Here is a 24,785-nt window from a genome sequence, read left to right on the forward strand (position 1 = left end):
CAGTTGTTAAAATATTGAAACCCTCTATTATTGTTGATAAATAACCACGGTGCTAATTCTCCAAATACACTTACTGTCACCCACAGGATTATCATCCTTCTCCTGAAATGTCCAGACTTTCCCAGGAACTAGTAACAAAAGGGGTTAACGCCTGGCATATCGGGAACCTCAAGTACCCTCCTTCAGCATCAGAGATAGAATTCATTCTGCCTGGTCACAGCTTGGCTGTGCCATCCGTGCAAAATATGGTGAATATCATCCTCAAATATTCCTGTAAATAATTATTCTACTGCCTCTGAAATACTCTGGGTTCAAGTGGCAATCAGTATGCCCCACAAATTCTTCAGAATTTACTTGTCCAGCCATGATCTGATTAAAATCAGCCTGAACTCTGCCTCCATAGTCTTGTGAGAGTCAAGAACCTTTCTACAACTGGCATCCCATTCATCTTTTTGTCTTTGTACTCACCCATCAACATCTCTGCATTTAACTGAGGTTTAAAATTCACTCCCTGCTCTGGTTACTCAAAATTTTCTACTTGCATTTAAACACTATTTAGACATAGTAAAGTTAATTACGATTCAGTGGTCATAGGGTAGTTTCACACTGTGGCACATGTAGACTGCTACTCACATTCTAGCTGTTTATACCTCAGCTCCTTGGCGCAATACATTTTTTTGTCTTTCTTGTGAAGACATTTCGATTTACATTTGTGCTAAGAGAATCAGTTTATACTCAGAATGAACTTTTCAGAGAAGGTAATCAGTAAAGACAGGATATTTCTTCTAGAGAGAAGTAATACCAGTTCCTGAGAAAGTATTATTGTATTCATATTGTTACAGAAATGTTCTAAAATTATATATAGTCACATGCATTATCTTTCTCTAATTTGTCTATATTTTTGGGTGTAGCTGGAGTTAATTCATTCTCATCATGAATTTACCATTATTTGAATGAACTACAATTTATTCATCCTCCTCTGTGAATTTTTGTTTTCAGTGATATGCTACTACAAACAATATTGTTATGATAATTCTTATACTTGTCTCCTGAAATATTACATGTTTTAATACATCACATCATGATGTGAGAGAAAGAACTGCACAAAACCAGAAGATCCTGGACTCTTAAATGTATGTTTCATTGAAATGAGTTTTTAGTTGTCTCCTTTGAGGAGGAAAGGAGGTTGTTCTACATGTGAGACAAAAATATAAATATATATTTATTGAATAGAAAAAATGTATTGTACTTCAGACTGGCTAGCTATTTAATGATGTATTTTTTCTCTTTTTCCTGAGAGCACGGAGTATAGAAACTAGACTACATTTTCCAGCCTACCTTATAGTTAAGAGTGGCCATATAACCGAATCCAGTTCACACTGGTGAATAAAATAAATCCTGGTAGAAATGATGTGCACCACTTTCAGACCCAGTTCATAAAATACTTCGATGCAAGATTTTGCTTTGCTTGCCCTTTCTTCAGTGACATTGAAAATTACATGTTGAAGATGATAGAATGCTAAGATGCAACAACACCTGGGGCCCTGAATAAATGCTTGAAAGAGAGATTCATAGAGATCAGTGTTACCCATTTTGACATATGAGCAATAAAGAAACCTATTTCATGTTTGAGACATTATACATGCTTTGGTTGCTATATTATAGCATTTATTATCAAACAATATGACCTCTCTGAATCTAAATTATCCCTTCTTTAAAATAAATATAGCATCAACCACCAAGTAAGGTTATTGTGAGAAATAAATAGACCAAATGAAAAGTGTCTAGTATAATACTGAGGAAATCAGTATTCAATAAATGCTTTTAAAAAATTTTTAGAAAGCTTTTGACCATAGAAGAGACATTAGAACTCTTTCTAGCCAACTTTCCCTCTTTCAATGAGAACATCAAGATGTATAAAGGATTACTACATTTTTTAACAGATTGTGTTCTGGGGGCCACAATTATTGAGTAGATTTGTTAACATTTATTGTGATATAACTAAGAAAAATATAATTGTAATCAAGGCTTTTCATTAACCTCCTGAGAGCAGTCTATATTAGGTGAAAAGAGAAAGGACTTTGTTGCACATCTTCTTACAAGGATGAAGAAGTAACCACTTCCCGAGCCGTAGTAATACAGTTTAAGTGAAAGAGAAAACTGTTGATCTTTGCTATGGTTCTTCTGCTTCTACCTTGACATTCTGGGGCTTCATACTGGTGAACAATTTTACTCCCACATGTGTTTGTGACTGTGAGCTAAGAGGAGTTGCAGTGGTGACTGAGGAGAGCAAAGAAGTTTCTCAGATAAATATTAGCTACACACAAAAACTTTCAACACTGTTCCCTACCTTACTCTAGAACCAAATTCCTTTGACTCCTCACATAAATAGTGGAATGTGTAAGTAGGAAAATGTTTCATGACCTTTTCATGTCAATTTTCACATTTTCTATTTTCCTCTATTCCTTTGTGAACTAGTGGCTTTGACTTTTTTTTTCCTTTTTGTCTCATAGACAGACAAAGCTTTCATCATTCCCATTATGTAATAAAATTTTATCACTAATCTAATGACTAACACTACTTAGAGTATCAGTGGAGCATAGATTTGGATCAAAGGGAGTGCAGCGTTTTAATGGACAATTTATTCTCTTTCAGAATAAATTGTTCTATTTCAACTTACTGAAATAGAACACGCTGTTGGGTTGAACTGTTAGGTTCTGTTCAGCAAGAACTTCCATCTTTAATTAATTTAATCATCTGTTCTTGATCTTACAGGATGTTCTTGGGTCCTCAACCTTACAAATTTCACTTTATACTCTGTATGAGCAGTTTCCAGTTTGAGGATCACAAGAAAACATTATTAATTCAATGTTGCTTAAATTATACCTCTTTCTGCTGCATCAATTCTAGGCAAGGTTTCCTTCACCTTGAACTTAATTCTCATTTGGTTTCCTTTTCTCTGAATTATCTTACTATTTCAATCTTTTTCTTTTCTCCAAATGACATCCCAGCCTCTTCCTAAGTAAAGTTCCTTTTCCTACATTTGCAGATTTTGTGAAGTTACATGAAATGACAAGTATCTTCTTTTCATTTGAAATTTGTACTTGCCACCACCTTATACATACATCTTGTTCTTTGTTGTCTATTTCCTCGAAAATACTATCTTCTCTATTTGAATCACCAAATCTGGGTCATATTTATTTTTACACTTTCGCATGCCATTGGATTTAAAAGGCTAGCAAACTCTGGCTATCATCTGTTCCTGGAGAATGTCCTTGAGAAAGAGGTTCTTGGCTTGCAAAACTGACAGTTGCCTGGGAAAAGATTTACATCTCAAAGAGGTAGAGAGGAAATTTGTAATCACACAGTTTGAAAGAAAATGATCTAAGAATAGGGAAGTTGGGGGTCTAGAGTCAAAAAGAAACTTCTATAAAGTTTAGTCAAGATGAGAAGAAATGCTAAACCATCTTAATCAAGAGTCTTTATGCGGGAAAACATGACCTTTCTCTCTGCTAGGTCAAGTGCGAATAAGATATGCTTTTTTGTCTCTGAGGTGACCTTAGTCATGTCCTCAAATAAGGAGTCTTTATAGTCTCTGACCTGTGTAGTCAGTTACTAGGATAGAAATGACCCTTAGTCTCTACTTTCTCCCCAGCCACCCAATGGTATTTATAAAATTCTTCACTAGATTTACAAGTTTCTTTGATGAAAACAGGTTTTAAATGAGAAATGTCAAGAGATCTTGTAGGATGGGTATGGATAGGTCTCCCAAAAGATACTAGTATAGTAGTTCTCAAAATGAGTTTCCCAAAGGAGCTAAAATTATTACTAAATTGTTTTCGGTTTACTACAGGGATAAGGGGATTTAGAGACCTACAACTTCTTCTACTGCAGCTTAATTTTTATAATCAATTTCATTACAAAAAATAATCCATAAGTTACAAAGTTTGAAAATTGCCAAAAGTTTCCAATTCCATATCTTACAGATGAGAAAAGAGAAAAAAAGGAAATAATAAGACTTGAGGAAACTTTAGTGACTATGATTACATAGTTAAGATTACTCATGCGAGAGTAAGAATTCTAGATTTTTAATTGCTATGTGATATTGGGAAGTTATTTACTCTCTTTAAGAAGGAGAAAACAATATCCATCTCATAAAGTTGTTGTGGATAGTAGATAAAATAACATTTCTACAGCAAAGTCTCTAATTCATACTTTGAAGAAATGAGAGAAATAATGATAATTTTACAGTAATTACCATTTTTGCATTAAAATGTGAATTAAAGGTTGTGTTTATCATCTTGAGAGAAAAAGAAAAGGCTGGTTATTGCAGAGTTAAGAATTACAACATCAAATTTTAATTATAGTCCTAGTTTTGTACTCACATTCAGTTTGGAAAATAATTTCCATGTATTTTATGAATTTAGGCCTAGTTCACGAAACATCCTAGTGAATCAGCACTAACATGGTTTTTGTTTGTTTGTTTTGTTTTGTTTTTGCCATTTTCCCATTTCCAGTTTGAAAAATGTTGGTTCAAAGCACATATTCCAATGGCTGCAGCCCTCCAGTAAATGAATAATCTCATTTTTTTTTAATCTCTTTGAAAGGAATAGGGGGAAAAAATCAATGAATTTGTTTTCATTTCTGCTCTTCTTGTCCATAGGAGTTCTGGTGGCAAAAGTACATTTTAATGAATTTACCTGTGGGCTTGGTGATCCAAGTTGATAATCATTCTTATTCATAACAAAATTCAATTTTCTGTGTTGATTACTGTGAACACTGAACAGGCCCAGGTACATTAATTTTACCTAGACACAGGCTGAAATTGTCTCCCTCATGTCAACTGATGAGAAAATTCTCAGTCCTTTCTTCCAGCAAGGGCACATGTCATAATCAAGCTGCTAGCCTCACTTTAAGTAGTATAATAGTATAATTTTCATCTTAGATTATACAGGGAAAAAAGATTTAGAAGGAAAGCAATTCCCAGATAATTACTTAATCACTCTAGTTATCATGAGGTCTTCCTGGAATCTTTATACATTCTAAAATTATTATGATTGTGTGATTAATAATCTTGTTACTCTGCATGTAAACATGAGTTCAGATCTTACTTTTCCACACTTTCCAGGCATGCTTGAAGTGTTGTGAAAAAGAACTAATCAATTTCTGTCTTCACAACCAGTATCTGAGGAATAAAGATAAATATGCAATAGCTTATGCAAATTTTACACACTAAATTAGAAATAACAGTAATTTAGGAAAACAATCAAAGTCATGGATTCTAGTTTTAAAAAAGTGAAATATTTCTGAATTGTGATAAGTCCTACTTTAGGAACTTTTATCAAAATATTCTAAGGTTAGCAAGGCAGAGTTATCACTGTTGGTGAGTCTATTTTTAATAAATTATAAATAATACATAATATAGAACCTAACCTCTTCGGATTTCAGTGTCTTCATCTATAAACGTTAGTATACTTTACAATACTTCAAATTAATTTGTTATGACGCAGATATCTCTGCACATCAAGATTCAGCATTGACAGGTTTATTTTAAAAAATCTCAAGGATCAAATTGCTGTAGCATAATTTTAAAACTAAGGTTTTAAGAATTTAAATATACATCCTTGTAACTGTAAAGTTTCTCCTCAAGAAGATTTCTTTGAGTTTATAAAAAATAGATGATATCATTCTACCCAATACAGACTCAATAATCAATACTACTAAGGAAATTCTATAAATGAGGGGGTTCTTTTGTTTCCTTGCTTAAACAACACCTCAACCACAGAAATCATCAATGGCCTCTTTACAACTGCTAAATAAATTATTTACAGTGAAAATTCTTTTCATTTTTTCTGTTTCATAGTTATTCAATGCAAATACTCTATCCCAAAAGTATATTTTTCATTTTATTCTTATTTCTCATGAAAATATTAAATCTTATGTAACAAAAAAAATAAATGTTATTTTAAAAAAATAATCTCCAAAAGTGAATGCCTTTGCAGTGATAAAGGTGCTATATATATTCATTACTAAAACATAAAATTAGAAAATGGGATAACAGATTTGATCGATCTCTAAATTATGAACCTACACAGTAACCAATTTATATTTAATATATACATAAAAATTAAGCTATACAGATGTCAGGGATGTCATTGATATCTGCATGTTGAGGCTTAATTAACATACAGGTTTACTAAATTTCACTCCAGTCCTGGTTTCAGTCAATGAATGAGCAAAACAAACAGAGAGAAAAGAGGACTTGGTGAGTCATGAATTTGTATTCTATGGAGCTGATGCTCCTCACAGTGACCAATAAAATTACATTAAAAATGAAAAAGGAGGCCGGGTGCGGTGGCTCACGCCTGTAATGCCAGCACTTTGGGAGGCCGAGGTGGGCGGATCAGGAGGTCAGGAGATCGAGACCATCCTGGCTAACACGGTGAAACCCCGTCTCTACTAAAAAAATACAAAAAAACTAGCCGGGCGAGGTGTCAGGCGCCTGTAGTCCCAGCTACTCGGGAGGCTGAGGCAGGAGAAGGGCGTAAACCCGGGAGGCGGAGCTTACAGTGAGCTGAGATCCGGCGACTGCACTCCAGCCTGGGCGACAGAGCCAGACTCCGTCTCAAAAAAAAAAAAAAAAAAAATACAAGAAAAGTAGCCGGGCGAGGTGGCGGGCGCCTGTAGTCCCAGCTACTCGGAAGCCTGAGGCAGGAGAATTGCGTAAACCCGGGAGGCGGAGCTTGCAGTGAGCCGAGATCCCGCCACTGCACTCCAGCCTGGGCGACAGAGCAAGACTCCATCTCAAAAAAAAATTTAAAAAAATTTTTAAAAAAAGGATGTTTGATGATTGTCTAGATACATCTTTTCAAGCAGAGTTATCTTACTGATATTTAGGTGATAAATGACAAGGAAGCAAAGTGGCTATGTAGTTAATGAAGAAGACATTTGAATATGAGCATAAGCATAAATGCACTCAACCTCTCTCTCTGTTTTCCTCCAAAATATTTAGGAAAATTGAAAGTTTTTTTCTTAGGCAGTGAAAAATAACAATTTCTTAGGGAAAAAAACAACTTAACTGGGGACATTTTGTTCATGCAGGGGCACCCTTAGTGGTCCAACGGGAGTTACTCTTATTGTTTGACCAGCAGAGGGTAAGTACATTTTGTACGTCTTTATCATCCAGGGTGATGAGGTTTTTGATAAACCTAAATACTGTAGAACCTAAGTCACTCACTAATTGTGTAACTAAATGTAGAATTAGAGAATAAAGGGGCAATAAAGAAGGATAAAATATTTTCTTCAGCATACTAGTGTTAGCTTTAGTTTCCTCAGGACAAGGTTTCTTATTAGATCCACAAAATTTCTGGTCCAGAAACCTTATAATATGCAAGCTTCAAATGAATTGAGATTTATCTGTGGTTCAGTTAAAAAAATACTATACTCAGAAAACACATGAGAACTATTTGTCATGAAATATTCATAGCATTTATTTTATTCATTTGGCATATATTTATTTGCATGTCTTTTCAAAAATAAGTTGAGTTTCTTAAGGCAGTGAAAATGTTTTATTTATCTGTTTTCTAGACATCTACAGTGACTAGGAGGTGGCCATGAGATCAGTGAATCCAAGTATTCCTGCATAATTCTATTGTTTATGATTTAAAATTCTTAATATATTCAAAAAAAGCAATTTAAATTGTATGTATTCTCACATCCAAATACCAAATGTTGAAAGGCATACTCTATTTCTGTTTTGTGGTGTAGATCCTGTAGAATGTGTTTAATATGTGGGACATTTATCATACAGGATTTATATTTACCTGTTCAAAAAAAGGAGCAGTTTCCACGTTCTCCATGGGATTAGACCTGGGTCACAAAGTCCCCTAAGTGAATCAGCTGTAATGCTGCCATGTTGCTGTTTGAATTTTCCACCCTTTGGATTTGACAAATAAGATATTCAAAATACAATTTCTAAATGACTTTAGTCCTTGCAGCAATATTGCACCCTTGTCATGTCTTTGGAAACAGCTAAAATTAAAAATCAATGAGACATTTATCTTCTTTGTTCTTCTTTCTTTGTGTTTATTCACAGAAGTTCTGAAAACAGAGAAAGCATAATAATATATAAATTATTTTTAATGAAATTTGGGTTTTGGTTTCAGTGTCCAATTAGAACTTTGTCTCATCTACAACAATCAAATGCCCTATCCTCGTCACAGTTGTACCACAGCAACTAGAAAAGTAACAGGCACATGGTAGGTGTTTGAGTAATATCTGTTCAATTAATCTCACATAGGGATGGGTTTAAATAATCTTATACTATGTCAAATGATAGTTAAATCCTCTATTCATCGAACCCCAGTAAGTTCTTAGCTTGTAGTATAAATTCTTATCTTTTTATTTATTTTTTTTTCGAGACAGTGTTTCACTTTGTCACCCAGGCTGGAGTACAGTGGCATGATCATCTCTCACTGCAGCCTCCACCTCCCAGGGCTCAGGTGATCTTCCCACCGCAGCGTCCCAGTGTAACTGAGACTACAGGCATGTGTCACCACTCCTGGCTAATTTTTGTATTTCTGTAGAGATGGGGTTTCACCGTGTTGCCCAGGCTGGTCTTGAACTCTGGAGCTCAAGAGTTCTGTCTGTCTCGGTCCCCAAAAGCACTGAGACTACAGGCATGAGCCACTGCACCTAGTCGAGTCCTTCACTTTTAATTCATATTTTATCAGTGAAGAATTTGGTGGTAGAAGGGAAAAATTACTGATCATGTGTCCTTATTACTTTGTCCAGGAAGCTTTGCCACAATTCTGATTATTTGTACATGTTTCAGTTGCAACACCTTTGCAAATAACATTCTCATAAATGTAAAATAAGGATGACTAGTATTAACTGGGGCTTCTTTACACCCAGATTCTTAGTGCTTTTTATGAGTGTAGTAAGAGAGAGTCAATGGATCATTATTCCTTATTGGGTCTGGGGAACAATATCAGTTCTTTATCATATATCTGCTGTAGCAGACTTTGGAAAACTTACAGATTAACTCAGAAATACCTTCTCACTATGTAGACAATAACAACAAACAGAGAAATGCATTCTAATTTTATAACATTGAATGTTTTTGCACTGACATTCACAAATCCTACTTGAGGGGACGGACCTTTCTTCATGGTATAGCTAAGCTCGACAGGATAATATCCATAAACATCAGAATACTGTCATGATTTATGTTCATACATAGTTTAAATAAAGAAGGTGTGGATTATAAAATTACCTGACAAATCTGGATCTCAATATTTTATATGTAAAATTAAATATTCTGTATGATAATTTCAGCCTAAAGTTATATGGTTTGGATTTTTTGCTACATTGAGATTCATTGTTAATACTGGGACCATTAAAATAGTGAATGGAATTATATAAAACTAGTACTTCTGGGGTGTCAAGTGAATTGCTGCAGGACTATTTCTGATCTTGGTCACCTAGCAATTTATACCCATATTCTTGTAACTGTTAAAGTTTCTTAAAGAAACTGACTGCAAGAGAAATCAGCAGATGTAACTTTTGTGTGACAAAGCAGATTTTTCTAGTCACTATCTCTTTGAATATGGCACTATTCACCAAGCATGGAAATGTTCTTGCTCTTAATAAGCTTCAGTAGTCAAAACTATGCAGAAGAATTCTTTAAATGTAAGGGTTTTTTTTTCCTTGTTTCAACAACAGCTGAGTCAGACAGATGATCTGTACACTGTTTTATAGCAAGAAATCATTTACAATGAAGATCCTTCTCTTTTTCTGTATTTTGCTTTTCTTTGCTGTCCTTATTCCACCAGGTAATATGAATATTATTGCTAGAGGGATCAAGGGGCCAGCATTAAAGTGGGGGAACTGAGATATTTAAAGTAGAATTTACATTATAAAATCATTTTATTAATACCATCACCATGTTACATTACATTTATTCACAGTTCTCAGGTAAAAATATTTGAATAATTTTTCAAACACAACATCCTAGAAAAGGCTGTAATTCACCTTAATTACATAAAAATATATATTCATATATATGCATATATGTAAATGATTAGAAGAAAATAATGCTACATTGATTTCATAGATTCATGAAATGCGCATTTATTCAACACTCAAATTTAACTGAATTTGATCTATTAATAGAGTAGAAAAAACTGAGAAAGTTATGAATTATGCTGGGAAATCATTGATCCCCACATTGATATTATTTATAGCAGAGGTTAATCAGATAAAATGCCTTCCTAAAAGTTTCAAATTGTATTACGTTAACAATTGAGAAAAGCTGCACTTGTCTACTGCTCACTTCCAGTTAAATTCTCCTTTTTCTTTATCTTGCTGCTTTCTCTGATTACCAAGCTATCTGTCAGTATTGAGATCATAGGAGGTAACCTTAAAATAAATCTGTAGTAATTCATTCGTTTAGTACTACTCTGCCCTAACATTTAAACATAAATAGCTTTTTAGCTGATAATTTCTCACCAAAAGGGAACAAGTAGATGAACTTCAATTAATAATGTAAACCAACAAGGCAGTTTATTTATATTAGAGAATAATTTTTCTTCTTCATAAAAGTTAGTTAAAGTATGCTTATTAGAATTCCCTCTGTATTTAGAACTTTTCTGAGATACAAAGAATTATACAGATTTCAATAAACACTGATAGGTTTTCTTCTAAATAATGATTTTAATAGCTAGCATTTGTTCTGCATTTTGCCTGTATTGATTTATTTTTCCTAACAATAGCCATGCAAGGTGAACTTATTAATAGTCATTTATTCATTTAACTGGATTTTTAAACATGTGTACTATATGTTTATCATTTTGTGAAACCTTTTATAATCTATAGGACCATTAAATAGAGGCAAATACGTTTGTGTCTTTATTTCTGAAAATATTTTTTTCTTCTACTTTTAAAGTAATTTTTTTTTATTTTGCAGTGAGCTCTTACCAACCTGTTAGCACTCCTATGAAATTATTGACAACCATATGGAGACTGAAGCTTGAAAAAATGTACTCAAAGACAAATACATCTTCCACAATATTTGAAAAAGCATGACATGGGACAGAGAAAATCAGCACAGGTAAAATAAAATAAGTAGAATTGTGTCTTGCACATTTTAATCAATACTTTTCGACTGAAATGAAGTAAATATTCTGAGTATATTCTCTACCCCAGTCCCTGTTTACCTATATGTTCTTGTCTTTCACCTCATAGGTTTATGAAGCCTGAATTTCATGTTTAAAGCAAGAAAGAAATCTTATTTTAAGGTTGTAGAGGCTGAATTTTTTTTTGGATGAAGTGCTGGCTAGGCAAATGCCCTTATCATTTCCATGAAGAAAGTTTCTCTAATCATTGTTTTCAGCAGCATTGTTACTTTTTTAAAATGTTTTAATGCAATTGTACTTAGGAGTTACACTGTTGTCTCAGTTTCCCTCCTACCCAAGAGCTGGCAATTTGTTCTTTTTTTTTTTTTTTTTTTTTTTTTTTTTTTTTTTTTTTTGAGACAGAGTTTCACTCTTGTTGCCCAGGCTGGAGTGCAATGGCACGATCTCGGCTCACTGCAACCTCTGTCTCCCAGGTTCAAGCAATCCTCCTGCCTCAGCCTCCAGAGTAGCTGGGATTAAAGGCTCCCGCCACCATGCCTGGCTAATTTTTTGTATTTTTAGTAGAGACAGAGTTTCACCATGTTGGCAAGGCTGGTTGCGAACTCCTGACCTCAGGTGATCTATCCGCCTCAGCCTCCCAAAATGCTGGGATTACAGGTGTGAGCCACTGCGCCCGGCCAAGGCAAAACTATTTTTTATCAATCACCACTGTTCAAAATACTGACATTTTTGGATATAAAAAGTATATTGTTATATGAAAAGAATGATGAAGGTGTTCTGTTTATCTTAAAGCACAGTTTAATTAAGACAACTCAAAAAGGCAATTGAGCCAACAAAAGTCTAGACAAGGGACTGGGAACTTAGTTTTAAAATAATTCTTTTTGACTAAATTTCACTGGATATCAGCATGATGTTGGAATCGGACTTTTAAGTGCTCCATCCTTTACAGAATCATTAATTTGAACAATTATCCAAGCACGAAAATGCCTTCACAAGAGCTAAGGAAACCACGTGAGAGATCACAGCACTTAGGTAGATTACAGAAATAAGAAAAGATACATTAAAGAGGATAGGAAGGACAGTGTCACATTGCTCATGCCACCTCTCTCCCAAGCCTAGATAGCACAGCCTGGATACAGATACCCTCCCTGTGGAGGCCAGAGAGGGAAATGACCATAGAACTTAGCCTTGGACCCCAACACTGGATGGCCTTTCTAAGTAGAACCCAGCACCCAGCAGGCCCCCATGGCCTCAGACTTCAGACCAGTACCTGAAGACTGAGCTCCCAAGTCTGCTGTGGCACAAGGCCAGATCTGACAGCCTCTGGCTCTAGGTCAGCCCATCAAGTCTCGGCTCACGGCCCCTCCAGGCCTGCCCAGTAGCCCTAGTGCTAGTTCAACACCCACAGATTCAGGCTAGGCCCAATAATCACACTCATTTTCCAGAGTTTCTCTAGAGCTAGGCTGGCCCCAGTGTTCCTGGGCTCTGGATTTCCCCCCCAGCACCACGCTGAACCCCAGGCTTCAGGCTTGTCCAAGAACAAGGTGAGCTCCACAGCCATAGTCGTCAGGTAAGGACCTGTGGACTCAGCCCCGAGGCCGGCCTCTGTGGATACAGGCTCCAGCTTCACTCAGTACCTGACCAGCTCATGTAACCGCAGGCTCACCTTTATTCCAAATCTATGTTTTAGGATCCACAACCTTTAAAGGTTCTTCCCTCTTGTCCATTACATCACTTCAATGGCAAAATTCCCCTCAGTTCTTGTATATCAATTTAGTAGAGTCGTAGAGTAGAATAAAAAAATTGCTACATATATAACTAGCGAAGGGCTGAAATCTAGAATATATTTTAAAATTCTAATAAATAAATAAGAAAGTGATAGGTAATTCAGAAGAAATAGAAAAAAAGACCTAAGCCACTTGAAAGAGCGGATAAACAACATCCTTAAAGTGCTCATCATCACTTGCAATCAAGAAAATGCTAATTTAAACCATGATAAACTACCACCATACATTCAACCGAATATTTAAAATTTGAAATCTACCCAACAGAAGATTATTAAATATGCTTCAAGAAATAGTACAAGAATGTTAAGAGCAGCCATATTCTCCCTGTATCAAATAACCTATATGATCATCTAAAGATGATCATATATTAGATAAAGATATTAGATATTAGATAAAGAAAGTGAATGCTATATATTAATGAAAATCAGTGCTGCAAAACTACATCCAACCACAAAGCTGAATTATATGAATATAAATTTAAAAATCCAGAAACAAACAAACTGTATGATTCTCTGTCTCTCTAAGACACACACACACACACACACACACACACACACACACACACACACACACAGTGCTCCTCAATTTATAATGGCATTATGTCTTGTTAAAGACATTTTGAGTTGAAAATATCATCAGCTGAAAGTGAATTCGATACACCCTAACTGGCAGAACATCATAGCTTAGCTTACACTGGCTTAAACATGCTCAGAATACTTACATTAGCCTACAACTGGGCAAAATCATCTAACATAAAGAGAGTTTTATAATAAATTATTGAATATCTCATGGAATGTATTTGATAATGTACTGAAAGCAAAAAACAGCATTGTTGTATGTGTACTTATACTTTGATCTCCACTGAATGTATATGTTTTTTGCCCCATTCTGAGGATGAAAAATTGAGTCAAATTATTGTAATTCTGGAACTATCAGTATAAACAGTCATGTGCTGCAAAACAGTATTTCAGTCAATGTCAGACTGCATGTAGGACAGCGGTCCCATACTTATAATACCATACTTTTACTGTAGCTTTTCTATGTTTGGATTCATAAATACCATTATGTTACAGTTGCCTGAAGTATTCAGTCCAGTAACATGTACCAGTTTGCATTCCAGGAGCAATAGGCTATATCTTATATCCTAGGTATGTGATAGGCTGTACCATCTAGGTTTGTGTAAGTACAGTTTATGGTGTTTGCTCAAGGACAGAATCACCTAATGGCATATTTGTCAAAACCTATCCCTGTCCCTAAGTGACACCTGATTATATACATTTATTATGTATATTATGTACACATTTATTTGTGTGTGTACGTATATATATATTTGTGTGTATATCTAGATTTATACATATTTTATGTGTATACACATTCAAAAGCAGGCATAAAGAATGCATACTTAAGGAACACAAATATTAATATAAGGCAAAGTAAGAAAGTTAGTGTTTAATTCAGGATAGTGATTATTCTTAGGGGAGAGGGAGGGGGTTATGATGTGGTGAGAGGGTATGAAGCTTCTAGTAATATCTTGTTTCTTGATGTAGGTAGTAACCTCATGGCTATTTCATCTACAGTGCTACATTAAGCTCTGCATTTATATTTTGTGTTCCTTCTCTCAGAAGGAAATACCCCTTGTGATATGTTTCTTTGTGAACAGAACTATGCTGGGGTTATCTGATTATGAAATGTCCCTTTCATATCTCAGGGTAAATATGGGCTTGAAAGATTATTATTACTATTATTCATATTACTATTACCATTTACAAATAAAATACAATTATTAGCAAAGATAACTGCATAAAGTGCTGGTTCCTAGGTGACTGAGTATACATCACTGCAAATCCAGAGTATGGTAAAAGGAATATCCTCTGATAGTGTAGTCTCAAAATCCTCAGTTATTTTAAATTATTGCTGCAAAATTTGTGGGTAATATTACTACTTTATATAAAATGATATATATGTATTTTATTTAAATACATGGACACAAAATTGGTTAATTATAGAATAAAAAGGTTTTTGAGATGAAAGCATACTTATAGACATCAGTGATAAGGACTTGCTCATTTTCATTCACCTTCTGAAATATGTCCAGCAATGCATGCTTGTATTGGTCCAGTAATGGTAGATATGTACTTTCTAAGACAGTCTCTTCCAGAATTTTTATTAAACTTTTTAATTAATTAAAAAATTATTATATTGATTCAAAACCTGGCTCTCCAGTGTTATGCACCATTTATTGTTAGTTTTATCCTGTGGAGATACAGAGAATAAATGAATACCTGCAACGACAGATCAGAACTTCTGTTAGTGACAGAGAGACCTTCTATCTAGATACATACATCATTCCTTATAATTGTGGAAGTTACAAAGTCGAAGAAATTATGGTGTAAAGTGAGATTAGAGACATTTTTTAAAATTTTCTATAGCACTGGAAACTTCAGGATGAAAAAGAAAAATGGCAAAGTAAAAAGAGAAAATTATGAGCCTTGCTGAAATGTTCACTATGTCCTCAGCTTGTGGTTATTTACTATTTCCTTATTCTAATCACCCCAAAGTGTCTATTTTTTAAGCAAAATTTCTCTTGTGCTTGGCTCTAGGGTGCAGATCCAAGAGGAGATGAGATATTTCAGGAAAATAAAATTGTATCTTTCAGTATTTTAGAACTGCTCAAGTCAGGTTAAAAAGAACGATGGAGAAACAAGAAATGGGGAAAGGATTCCCTATTTAATAAATGGTGCTGGGAAAATTGGCTAGCCATAAGTAGAAAGCTGAAACTGGATCCTTTCCTTACTCATTATACGAAAATTAATTCAAGATGGATTAGAGACTTAAATGTTAGACCTAATACCATAAAAACCCTAGAAGAAAACCTAGGTAGTACCATTCAGGACATAGGCATGGGCAAGGACTTCATGTCTAAAACACCAAAAGCAACAGCAGCAAAAGCCAAAATTGACAAATGGGATCTCATTAAACTAAAGAGCTTCTGCACAGCAAAAGAAACGACCATGAGAGTGAACAGGTAACCTACAGAATGGGAGAAAATTTTTGCAATCTACTCATCAGACAAAGGGCTAATATCCAGAACCTACAAAGAACTCAAACAAATTTACAAGAAAAAAACAAACAACCCCATCAAAAAATGGGCAAAGGATATGAACAGACATTTCTCAAAAGAAGATATTCATACAGCCAACAGACACATGAAAAAATGCTCATCATCACTGGCCATCAGAGAAATGCAAATCAAAACCACAATGAGATACCATCTCACACCAGTTAGAATGGCAATCATTAAAAAGTCAGGAAACAACAGGTGCTGGAGAGGATGTGGAGAAATAGGAACACTTTTACACTGTTGGTGGGACTGTAAACTAGTTCAACCATTGTGGAAAGCAGTGTGGCGATTCCTCAAGGATCTAGAACTAGATGTACCATATGACCCAGCCATCCGATTACTGGGTATATACCCAAAGGATTATAAATCATGCTGCTATAAAGACACATGCACACGTATGTTTATTGTGGCACTATTCACAATAGCAAAGACTTGGAATCAACCCAAAAGTCTATCAGTGACAGACTGGATTAAGAAAATGTGGCACATATACACCATGGAATACTATGCAGCCATAAAAAAGGATGAGTTTGTGTCCTTTGTAGGGACATGGATGCAGCTGGAAACCATCATTCTTAGCAAACTATCACAAGAACAGAAAACCAAACACCACATGTTCTCACTCACAGGTGGGAACTGAACAATGAGATCACTTGGACTCGGGAAGGGGAACATCACCCACCGGGGCCTATCATGGGGAGGGGGGATGCGGGAGGGATGGCATTGGGAGTTGTACCTGATGTAAATGACGAGTTGATGGGTGCTGTCGAGTTGATGGGTGCAGCACACCAACATGGCACAAGTATACATATGTAACAAACCTGCACGTTATGCACATGTACCCTAGAACTTAAAGTATAATAATAAGAAAGAAAGAAAGAAAGAAAGAAAGAAAGAAAGAAAGAAAGAAAGAAAGAAAGAAAGAAAGAAATCTTAAAAAGGAAGAGAACATTTACCACAGAACAGTACTAAGAATGAATGATAAATGAGAGGATGGAGATCGTCCCACTCGTATCCAATGGTTGTAGTCAATGAGCAAGACAGACAGAGGAAGATTAATAAATTGCAAGCCCTTCAGAAATCCCTTATTGAGTCACTACAAAATTATTTAAAATGCATAGGAATGGAACCTCTCGTTTAGGAACTGTATACTTGTTGATTTCCTTGATCTGCTCTGATATGGACAAAAAAAAATTAAAGCAAATATCTATTTCCTTTATTTTTCCTCTGTTGTCTGTGATTACTTCCGTGTCTTCTTTTAAGTCTTGGGAGTTCCCACCTAGATTACTAATTCCAGCTGTTCTTGCGTTCTTTCAGCCAGAAGTGAAGGGCACTATATCATCTTTAATAGGTGGAAGGCATGTATAGCGATTGGCGGTCGATGTAAAAATCAATGTGACGATAGTGAATTTAGGATTTCATACTGTGAAAGACCTACAACTCATTGCTGCGTGAGAGAATGTGACCCTATGGACCCAAATAATTGGATCCCAAAGGACTCAGTAGGGACTCAAGAATGGTACCCTAAAGACTCAAGTCATTGAAGAAATCTATCCACAAGAAGATGATACATCTTAACGAAGTCTTCTCATTATTTCATCACTTCATTAATGACCTATAATTTCTGTGCATGTATACCTATAATGAATATACAATTAAATAAAATATATTTCAGCCTGAAATATTTATAAACATTGTGCTTGCTTGGGAGAAAGAATCAGAATACAAAGCAGGGATTTGAACTCAGGAATAGAAGCAGCATGGAGAAGAAAATCCATGATGGGACCACTACGTTTAGTGAGATTCTGGGGCCAATGCCTTATTTAGTGTGAAAAGCCTATTATGAGTCATTAGTGAAGTACTATCAAGAATTCTTTGAGGAGACTCAGGAGTGGGGACAGAGTTGATAAGAGCTGTGATCCCTGAACTAGTAAGAATTGTTGCAAGAAATTTGAAGGATTATGAAATCCTCATAACTTTCTCATATTGCTTATACTTCCGGTTATACTTTTTCTCTCTTTTTTGAAAGAATTATGAAAATAAAAATAACTGATTTTTTTCTCAAAAATAAGCTCAAAAGGTAGAATAGAGGGAGACTAGGTTGAGGAGGAAAAAGAAGTATGGTAAATCCCTATAGCTTGTGGCAATAATAATAATGTGAAATTATGATTAACTTTTTTGCTTTGTTTTGCTTTGTTTCATGTTTTTAATGTTTCCACACGTTATTAGATGATTCTTATCATGCTACTTATTGGTGTCTTAGTAAATTTTAAGTTATTTAAAAATAATGTAACAGAATTATATATGTGTGTATGCATTCACACACAGTTGGTCCTATTACCTCACCTAGATTAAAAATTTTCCCTATTCAAACATTTTGAAACATCAACTCTAAAAATAGGTGATGGTTTTGCAGGGCTTGGTATGTGCTAAGTATTAATTAAACAATGTTCTCTAGTCTGTGTCCTTGGCTGGCAGGCTTGGTTATTATGTGACTTACAATCTGTGGACTAAGGCCTCATGAAGAAAAGGGAGCTAGTCACTTAAATTTTTGTGGTAGCAAGGTATTTAAGTTGAGGCTACTTGTACCTGGTAGGTTTCTTATGCTGCTGCGACACATACACATGTCAGCTTTGGGTTAATCTTATAGCCAAAGTATATCCTGTACACAGTACCTGGGCGCATAGGAAAATGCATCTGGGAGTCCAAATTATACATGATGTTCCTGATATGTATAATAGTATGCTGTCTGACCAGTGTCAATTTGGAGATAAATAACCCTATTTGCATCTTGTGATTTTGGTTTATGATTCAAACTCTGAACCCCACTTCAGGAGTCTCACAGTACACCATACTACAATTTAATGTATCTGTGGTAGGATAGATGAAAATTATGAATAAAGTTGCTATAATTTTATTAATGTGTGTATTCATTATTAATGGTTATATACCTAGAAGTAGAGAAGTTTCAACATAAACTATATTATTATCTTTTAAAGATATTGACAGCAAAAAAATGATTATGCCAATTTAAGTTCCCATAAGCAGTGTACTACAGTTCCAGCTGGTCCACCCTTTTTCCAATTTTAACCCTTCTGCAGTGTGTGTAAATGTGTATCATCTTGGTCTTTTGGTCTTAATTTCCTTTTTCCTCTCCATTAATGATGTTGATAACCTCTCCATAATTGATGTTGATACTGGCCATTAGATATGCTCTTTTGTGAATTTGTATTTGAGTCCTGGCGACTTTTTTTTTTTTTTAGTGAAATATCTCTTTCCTATTGATTTGTAGGAGTTATAAAACATTAACTCATGATTAAAAAAAAAATCGGTAAAATAAGGACCGAGGAATCACTTTAAACTGATAATGCTTACCTATACCAAAAGCCAAATCAAACACCGTATTTTACAGTGGATTATTGAACACTTTCACCAAAGTTCAGAAATAAACCAAGATTTATCAGTACTTCCGTACAACATTATACTAGAGGACTGCACCAGTGCTTTAAGTTAAGAATAGGACAAATAATATAATCAGTGGAAAGGAGGTAACAAAGCTGTCATTATTTATATGTAACACGATTAGATACCTAAATTTTTTTAATATCTAGAAACTAATAGAATTAATATATTAATTATTAATATATTCAGCAAAATCACTAAATAAAGTCAATACAAAAAGTAAATTATATTTCTAGGTACTAGAATCAAATTGAAAACAAAGTTTTAAAACATGACACATTTTAGATTATTAGATTTAAAAAAAATCCAACAAAAATGGCATCTCAAGCTACAAAATATCGTGGATATAAATTACAGATATAAATAATTAAAGAGATATTATCTAAAACAGCCCATATTCAAATTGTCCTAGTTTTTCACTAATGTCTTTTATAGTTGTGAGGCTTTTACTCTACAGAAAGTGAGGGCAGCGTGGGGGAAGCAAAGGGAAATAGAAAAGTTGGCCACTTTCTATGTTTCCTGTAAACATTTTTTCCAAACTCTGAGTATCAGTTGCCTGAACTTCTGAAATGTGAATTTAAGATCAGCAGTGAGTACTAGAACTTTGGAATTAGAGAGAGACAGCACACAGACGGTGTCTCCAAGAAAAATAAAGTGATAGAGAACTTTGGTGAGAGTTTGTTACCTTATCCATGAACTGAGACCTATGTGGGCAGACAGGAGATTTGATGTCATGTGACTCTGCTTGATTTAAGGTAAAGGTAACAGATGATAAATTAGCTCTTTCTGCTTTAAGCCAGCTTTTTCCATCTCACAAGCCAGCTGAATCTTGTAAGCAAAAATAAGAGTTATTGCGGAAGTTCTTCATCTTTATAAAAATATATTTATCTACACTTTTTTTCCCGGTGATCTTTCTGTTATGGAATTGCTAGATTTATCTTGCTATTCTTTTCTAAAAAGTCTGCCATGCACTTTTACTGAAATAAAGAATAGAGATTTTTAATGGATAAAGTAAAAAAATAATTTGTATGACGAATAAATAGAATTCCTTCATTGGTCTGAAGGGAACTCTGTTCTCTACTTGACCAGCAAAGATAATATACACATTATTTTTACCATTTTTATTATACAGGATAGTGAGGTTTTGATAGGTTCAAAATAATTAGATTCCATATTGTTCATTGACTAGATCATTTATTTATCCTATAACTAGTGAAGAGAATCCAGTTTGTTTGGTATCAAACATAGAGAAGCAAAAAATAGAATAAGAAGTTTAAAAGTAAGAGAAAAAAGACCTGTTCAACCTAAAATTTGATGATAAAATAATCTCTAAACCTCCAGTAGTTTTAAATTTAATAACTATATTCTGCTTAAATTCAAGTGATATTACTTTGCATTGCTTTTTCTTATAATATGCTTTTCCAAGAAACCATTAGGCTTGATCAAGAAGATAGCATTAGGAGAAATACTTAATGTAGATGATGGTTTGATGGGTGCAGCAAACCACCATGACATAGGTACACCTATGTAACAAACCTGCATGTTCTGCACATGTACCACAGAACTTAAAGTATAATAGAATAAAATAAAATAAAACAAAATGAAGTAAAATAAGATAAAATAATGAAACATAAACATTCCAGTTAAGTGATCTGGCTTTGGACTTAAATGGACAGGAATTAAAATTCCAACACTGTCATGTTTCCTTCAAATCTACAGAAGTTACTTATTTTTATAAAACACTTATTTTTATTTTTATAAATTAAAAACATTTTTAATGAGCTCTGAGGGCTAATTGAAATAATGTACAAAAACCTCAATTGTTACCCTGGAAATTTTTTAACATTCACTAAAATTGTAAGTAATCTTTGCTGGACTTTACATTTTGGCCAATCAACAAGTGCCAGATCACTGTCACATAAACAGTATGAAGGAAACCTCCTAAATGATTCAATTATCTCCCACCAGGTCCCTCTCACAACACATAGGAATTATGGGAGCTACAATTCAAGGGGAGATTTGGGTGGGGACACAGCCAAGTCATACCATGTAGGTAGGACTTATCACCTATGTAATAATTCCTCAAACATTTTTCTGAACCCATCCATTAGGGAAAAAAATCAGACAAATACAAAATGAAAGATGTTCTGAAATACTGGCCTGGAATCTTCAGAATTGTCAACACAATGAATGACAATGAAAGTCTGGGAAGAGGAACTATTCTAGATTAATGGAAACTAAGGAGACATGACAACTATATAACATATAATCCGTACTGAGTGCTCATTCAAATAAACTAAGACACTATAAATACCACTGTGAAAATTTTACACAGACTGCATGTTAAAAATATGTATCTTATAAAAATGAAATTACCTGAGTGGGATAATTTTATTGGAGTTATATGTGAGTATCTATGTTCTTAGGAGATACATACTGAATTATTTACAATAGATGTGATAAGTGTTATGATGTCTGTGACTAACTCTTCAATTATTTAGCAAATAAAAATATAAATGTATTTTGTAAGTGCATAAACATATACATGTATGTATATATAAATACATAGAGAGATGCATATAGATAGGAGTTAGTTAATTTAAAAACTGCAAAATCTGAGCAATTGGTGAGTTTAGGTGAAGGGAATATAGGAGGTAATCATAATATTTGGTGACTTTTCTGTGAGTTATAATTTTAAAAATAAAATGTTAAAAATTGAGTAAGAAAATTAATTCAAAAATCTCCATATATTTGAAAAATAAAATTATAATAAAACTTAAAATTGCTTAAGTATTTATTTGCTATATATCAATATTGTAGCAAAAAATTGTTTAGGGAAAAAGGCATGGCTTTAAGTGAGTATGCAAGGAAGAAAGAAAAGGTAAAAGATAATGAGCTAAATGTTTTAGTTAAGACCCTTGAAAAGCACTATAACACAGTCGAAGGAATGAGGAGGAATGAAATAGTAAAAATAAGAGAAAAAAAATATTAATGGAACAGAAACAAAGAACCAAACCAAGACAATACTAAGTAGAAAGAACAAAGCTGGAGGCATCATGCCACATGACTTTAAACTATACTACAAGGCTACAGTAAACAAAACAGCATTGCACTGGCACCAAAACAGATATATAGAACAATGGAACAGAACAGAGGCCTCAGAAATAATGCCACACATCTGCAACCATCTGATATTTGACAAACCTAACAAAAACAAGCAATGGGGAAAGGATTCCCTATTTAATAAATGGTGTTGGGAAAACTGACTAGCCATATGCAGAAAACTGAAACTGGATCTGTTCCTTACACCTTATACAAAAATTAACTCAAGATGGATTAATTTTCTTACTCAATTTTTAACATTTTATTTTTAAAATTATAACTCACAGAAAAGTCACCAAATATTATGATTACCTCCTATATTCCCTTCACCTAAACTCACCAATTGCTCAGATTTTGCAGTTTTTAAATTAACTAGATGGATTAGAGACTTAAACATAAGACCTAAAACCTTAAAAACCCTAGAAGAAAACCTAGGCAATACCATTCAGGACATAGGCAAGGGCAAAGACCTCATGGCTAAAATAGCAAAACCAATGACAACAAAAGCCAAAATTGACAAATGGGATCTAATTAAACTAAAGAGCTTATGCATAGCAAAAGAAACTATCATCAGGGTGAACAGGCAACCTACAGAATGGGAGAAAATTTTTGCAATCTATCCATCTGACAAAGGGCTAATATCCAGAATCTACAAGGAACTTAATCAAATTTACAAGAAAAAACCAACCTCATCAAAAAGTGGGCAAAGGATATAAACAGACACTTCTCAAAAGAGGACATTTGTGTGACCAATAAACATATGAAAAAAACCTCATTATCACTGGTCATTAGAGAAATGCAAATCAAAACCACAGTGAGATGCCATCTTACACCAGTTAGAATGGCGATCATTAAAAAGTCAGAAAACAACAGATGCTGGAGAGGATGTGGAGAAATAGAAATGCTTTTACACTGTTGATGGGAGTGTAAATTAGTTCAACAATTGTGGAAGACAGTGTGGCGATTCCTCAAGGATCTAGAACCAGAAATACCATTCGACTTAGCAATCCCATTACTGGGCATATACCCAAAGGATTATAAATTATTCTACCTTAAAGACACATGCAAACATATGTTTATTGCAGCACTGTTCACAATAGCAAAGACTTGGAACCAACCCAAATGCCCATCAATGACAGACTGGATAAAGAAAATGTGGCACATATACACCATGGAATACTATGCAGCCATAAAAAAGGATGAGTTCATGTCCTTTGCAGGGACTTGGATGAAGCTGGTAACCATCATTCTCAGCAAACTAACACAGGAACAGAAAAGCAAACACTGCATGTTCTCACTCATAAGTGGGAGTTGAACAATGAGAACACATGGACACAGGGAAGGGAACATCACACATTGTGGCCTATCGGTGTGTGGGGGCCTAGGGAAGGGATAACATTAGGAGAAATACCTAATGCAGATGACAGGTCGATGGGTGCAGCAACCCACCATGGCAAGTGTATACCTATTGACAGACCTGCACATTCTGCACCTGTATCCCAGAAATTAAAGTATAATAATAATAATATATAAAAACTACAAGGTTAAATATTTGTTATTTGATGACAATAACAAAATGTATGACTCTGTTAAGACTAATCAAACAAAATGAATGCATAGATGAATAATGTTATGAATAAAAATAATAATAACTACAGATGTAGCTGAGGCAGCCCTCTATTGGTTTTCTAATATCTATCTATTCCTGATACAGTTCTAACAAATTACCAAAAATGTTATCTTATAGTTCTGGAGGTCAGAAATCCAAAATATGTCTCAAGGGACTGTAATCAAGGTGTCAGCAGGGCTGTGCTCCTTCTGGAGGCTCTAGGGAAGAATCTATTTATTGACTTTTCCAGTTTCTAGAAGTCACCTGATTTTCTTGGCTCATGGTTTCTTCCATCTTCAAAGCCTTACACTCCTACCTTGATTTTATAAAGACTTTTGTGATTACCTTGTGCCTAACTGGTTAATTCACAATAATCTATCTATCTCAATATCCTTAATTTATTTATATCAGCAATATATTCTTTGCCATGTGAATTAACACATTCACTGGTTCCAGGATTAGGATGTGGATATGTGAGAAGAAAAGAGATAAATTATTCTGGATGCTTCAAATTCAATGGCCATTAAAAGGAAATTTTAAATGAAATAGATATAATTCTGCAAGCCCAG

The 24,785-nt window shown here is 34.4% G+C and overlaps 1 protein-coding gene across 1 annotated transcript; it reads left to right on the forward strand.

The window, feature by feature from the left end:
* Nucleotides 1-10,995: 10,995 nt before the first annotated feature.
* DEFB112 (defensin beta 112) lies at nucleotides 10,996-17,591 on the forward strand. Its single transcript, XM_074039038.1, is given in 2 exon segments — nucleotides 10,996-11,110; nucleotides 17,361-17,591. Coding segments are annotated over 2 exon segments (342 nt in total). The 3' UTR covers nucleotides 17,588-17,591.
* Nucleotides 17,592-24,785: the final 7,194 nt, after the last annotated feature.

Source organism: Macaca fascicularis, chromosome 4 (assembly GCF_037993035.2).
Source record: "Macaca fascicularis isolate 582-1 chromosome 4, T2T-MFA8v1.1".
Taxonomy (NCBI): domain Eukaryota; kingdom Metazoa; phylum Chordata; class Mammalia; order Primates; family Cercopithecidae; genus Macaca; species Macaca fascicularis.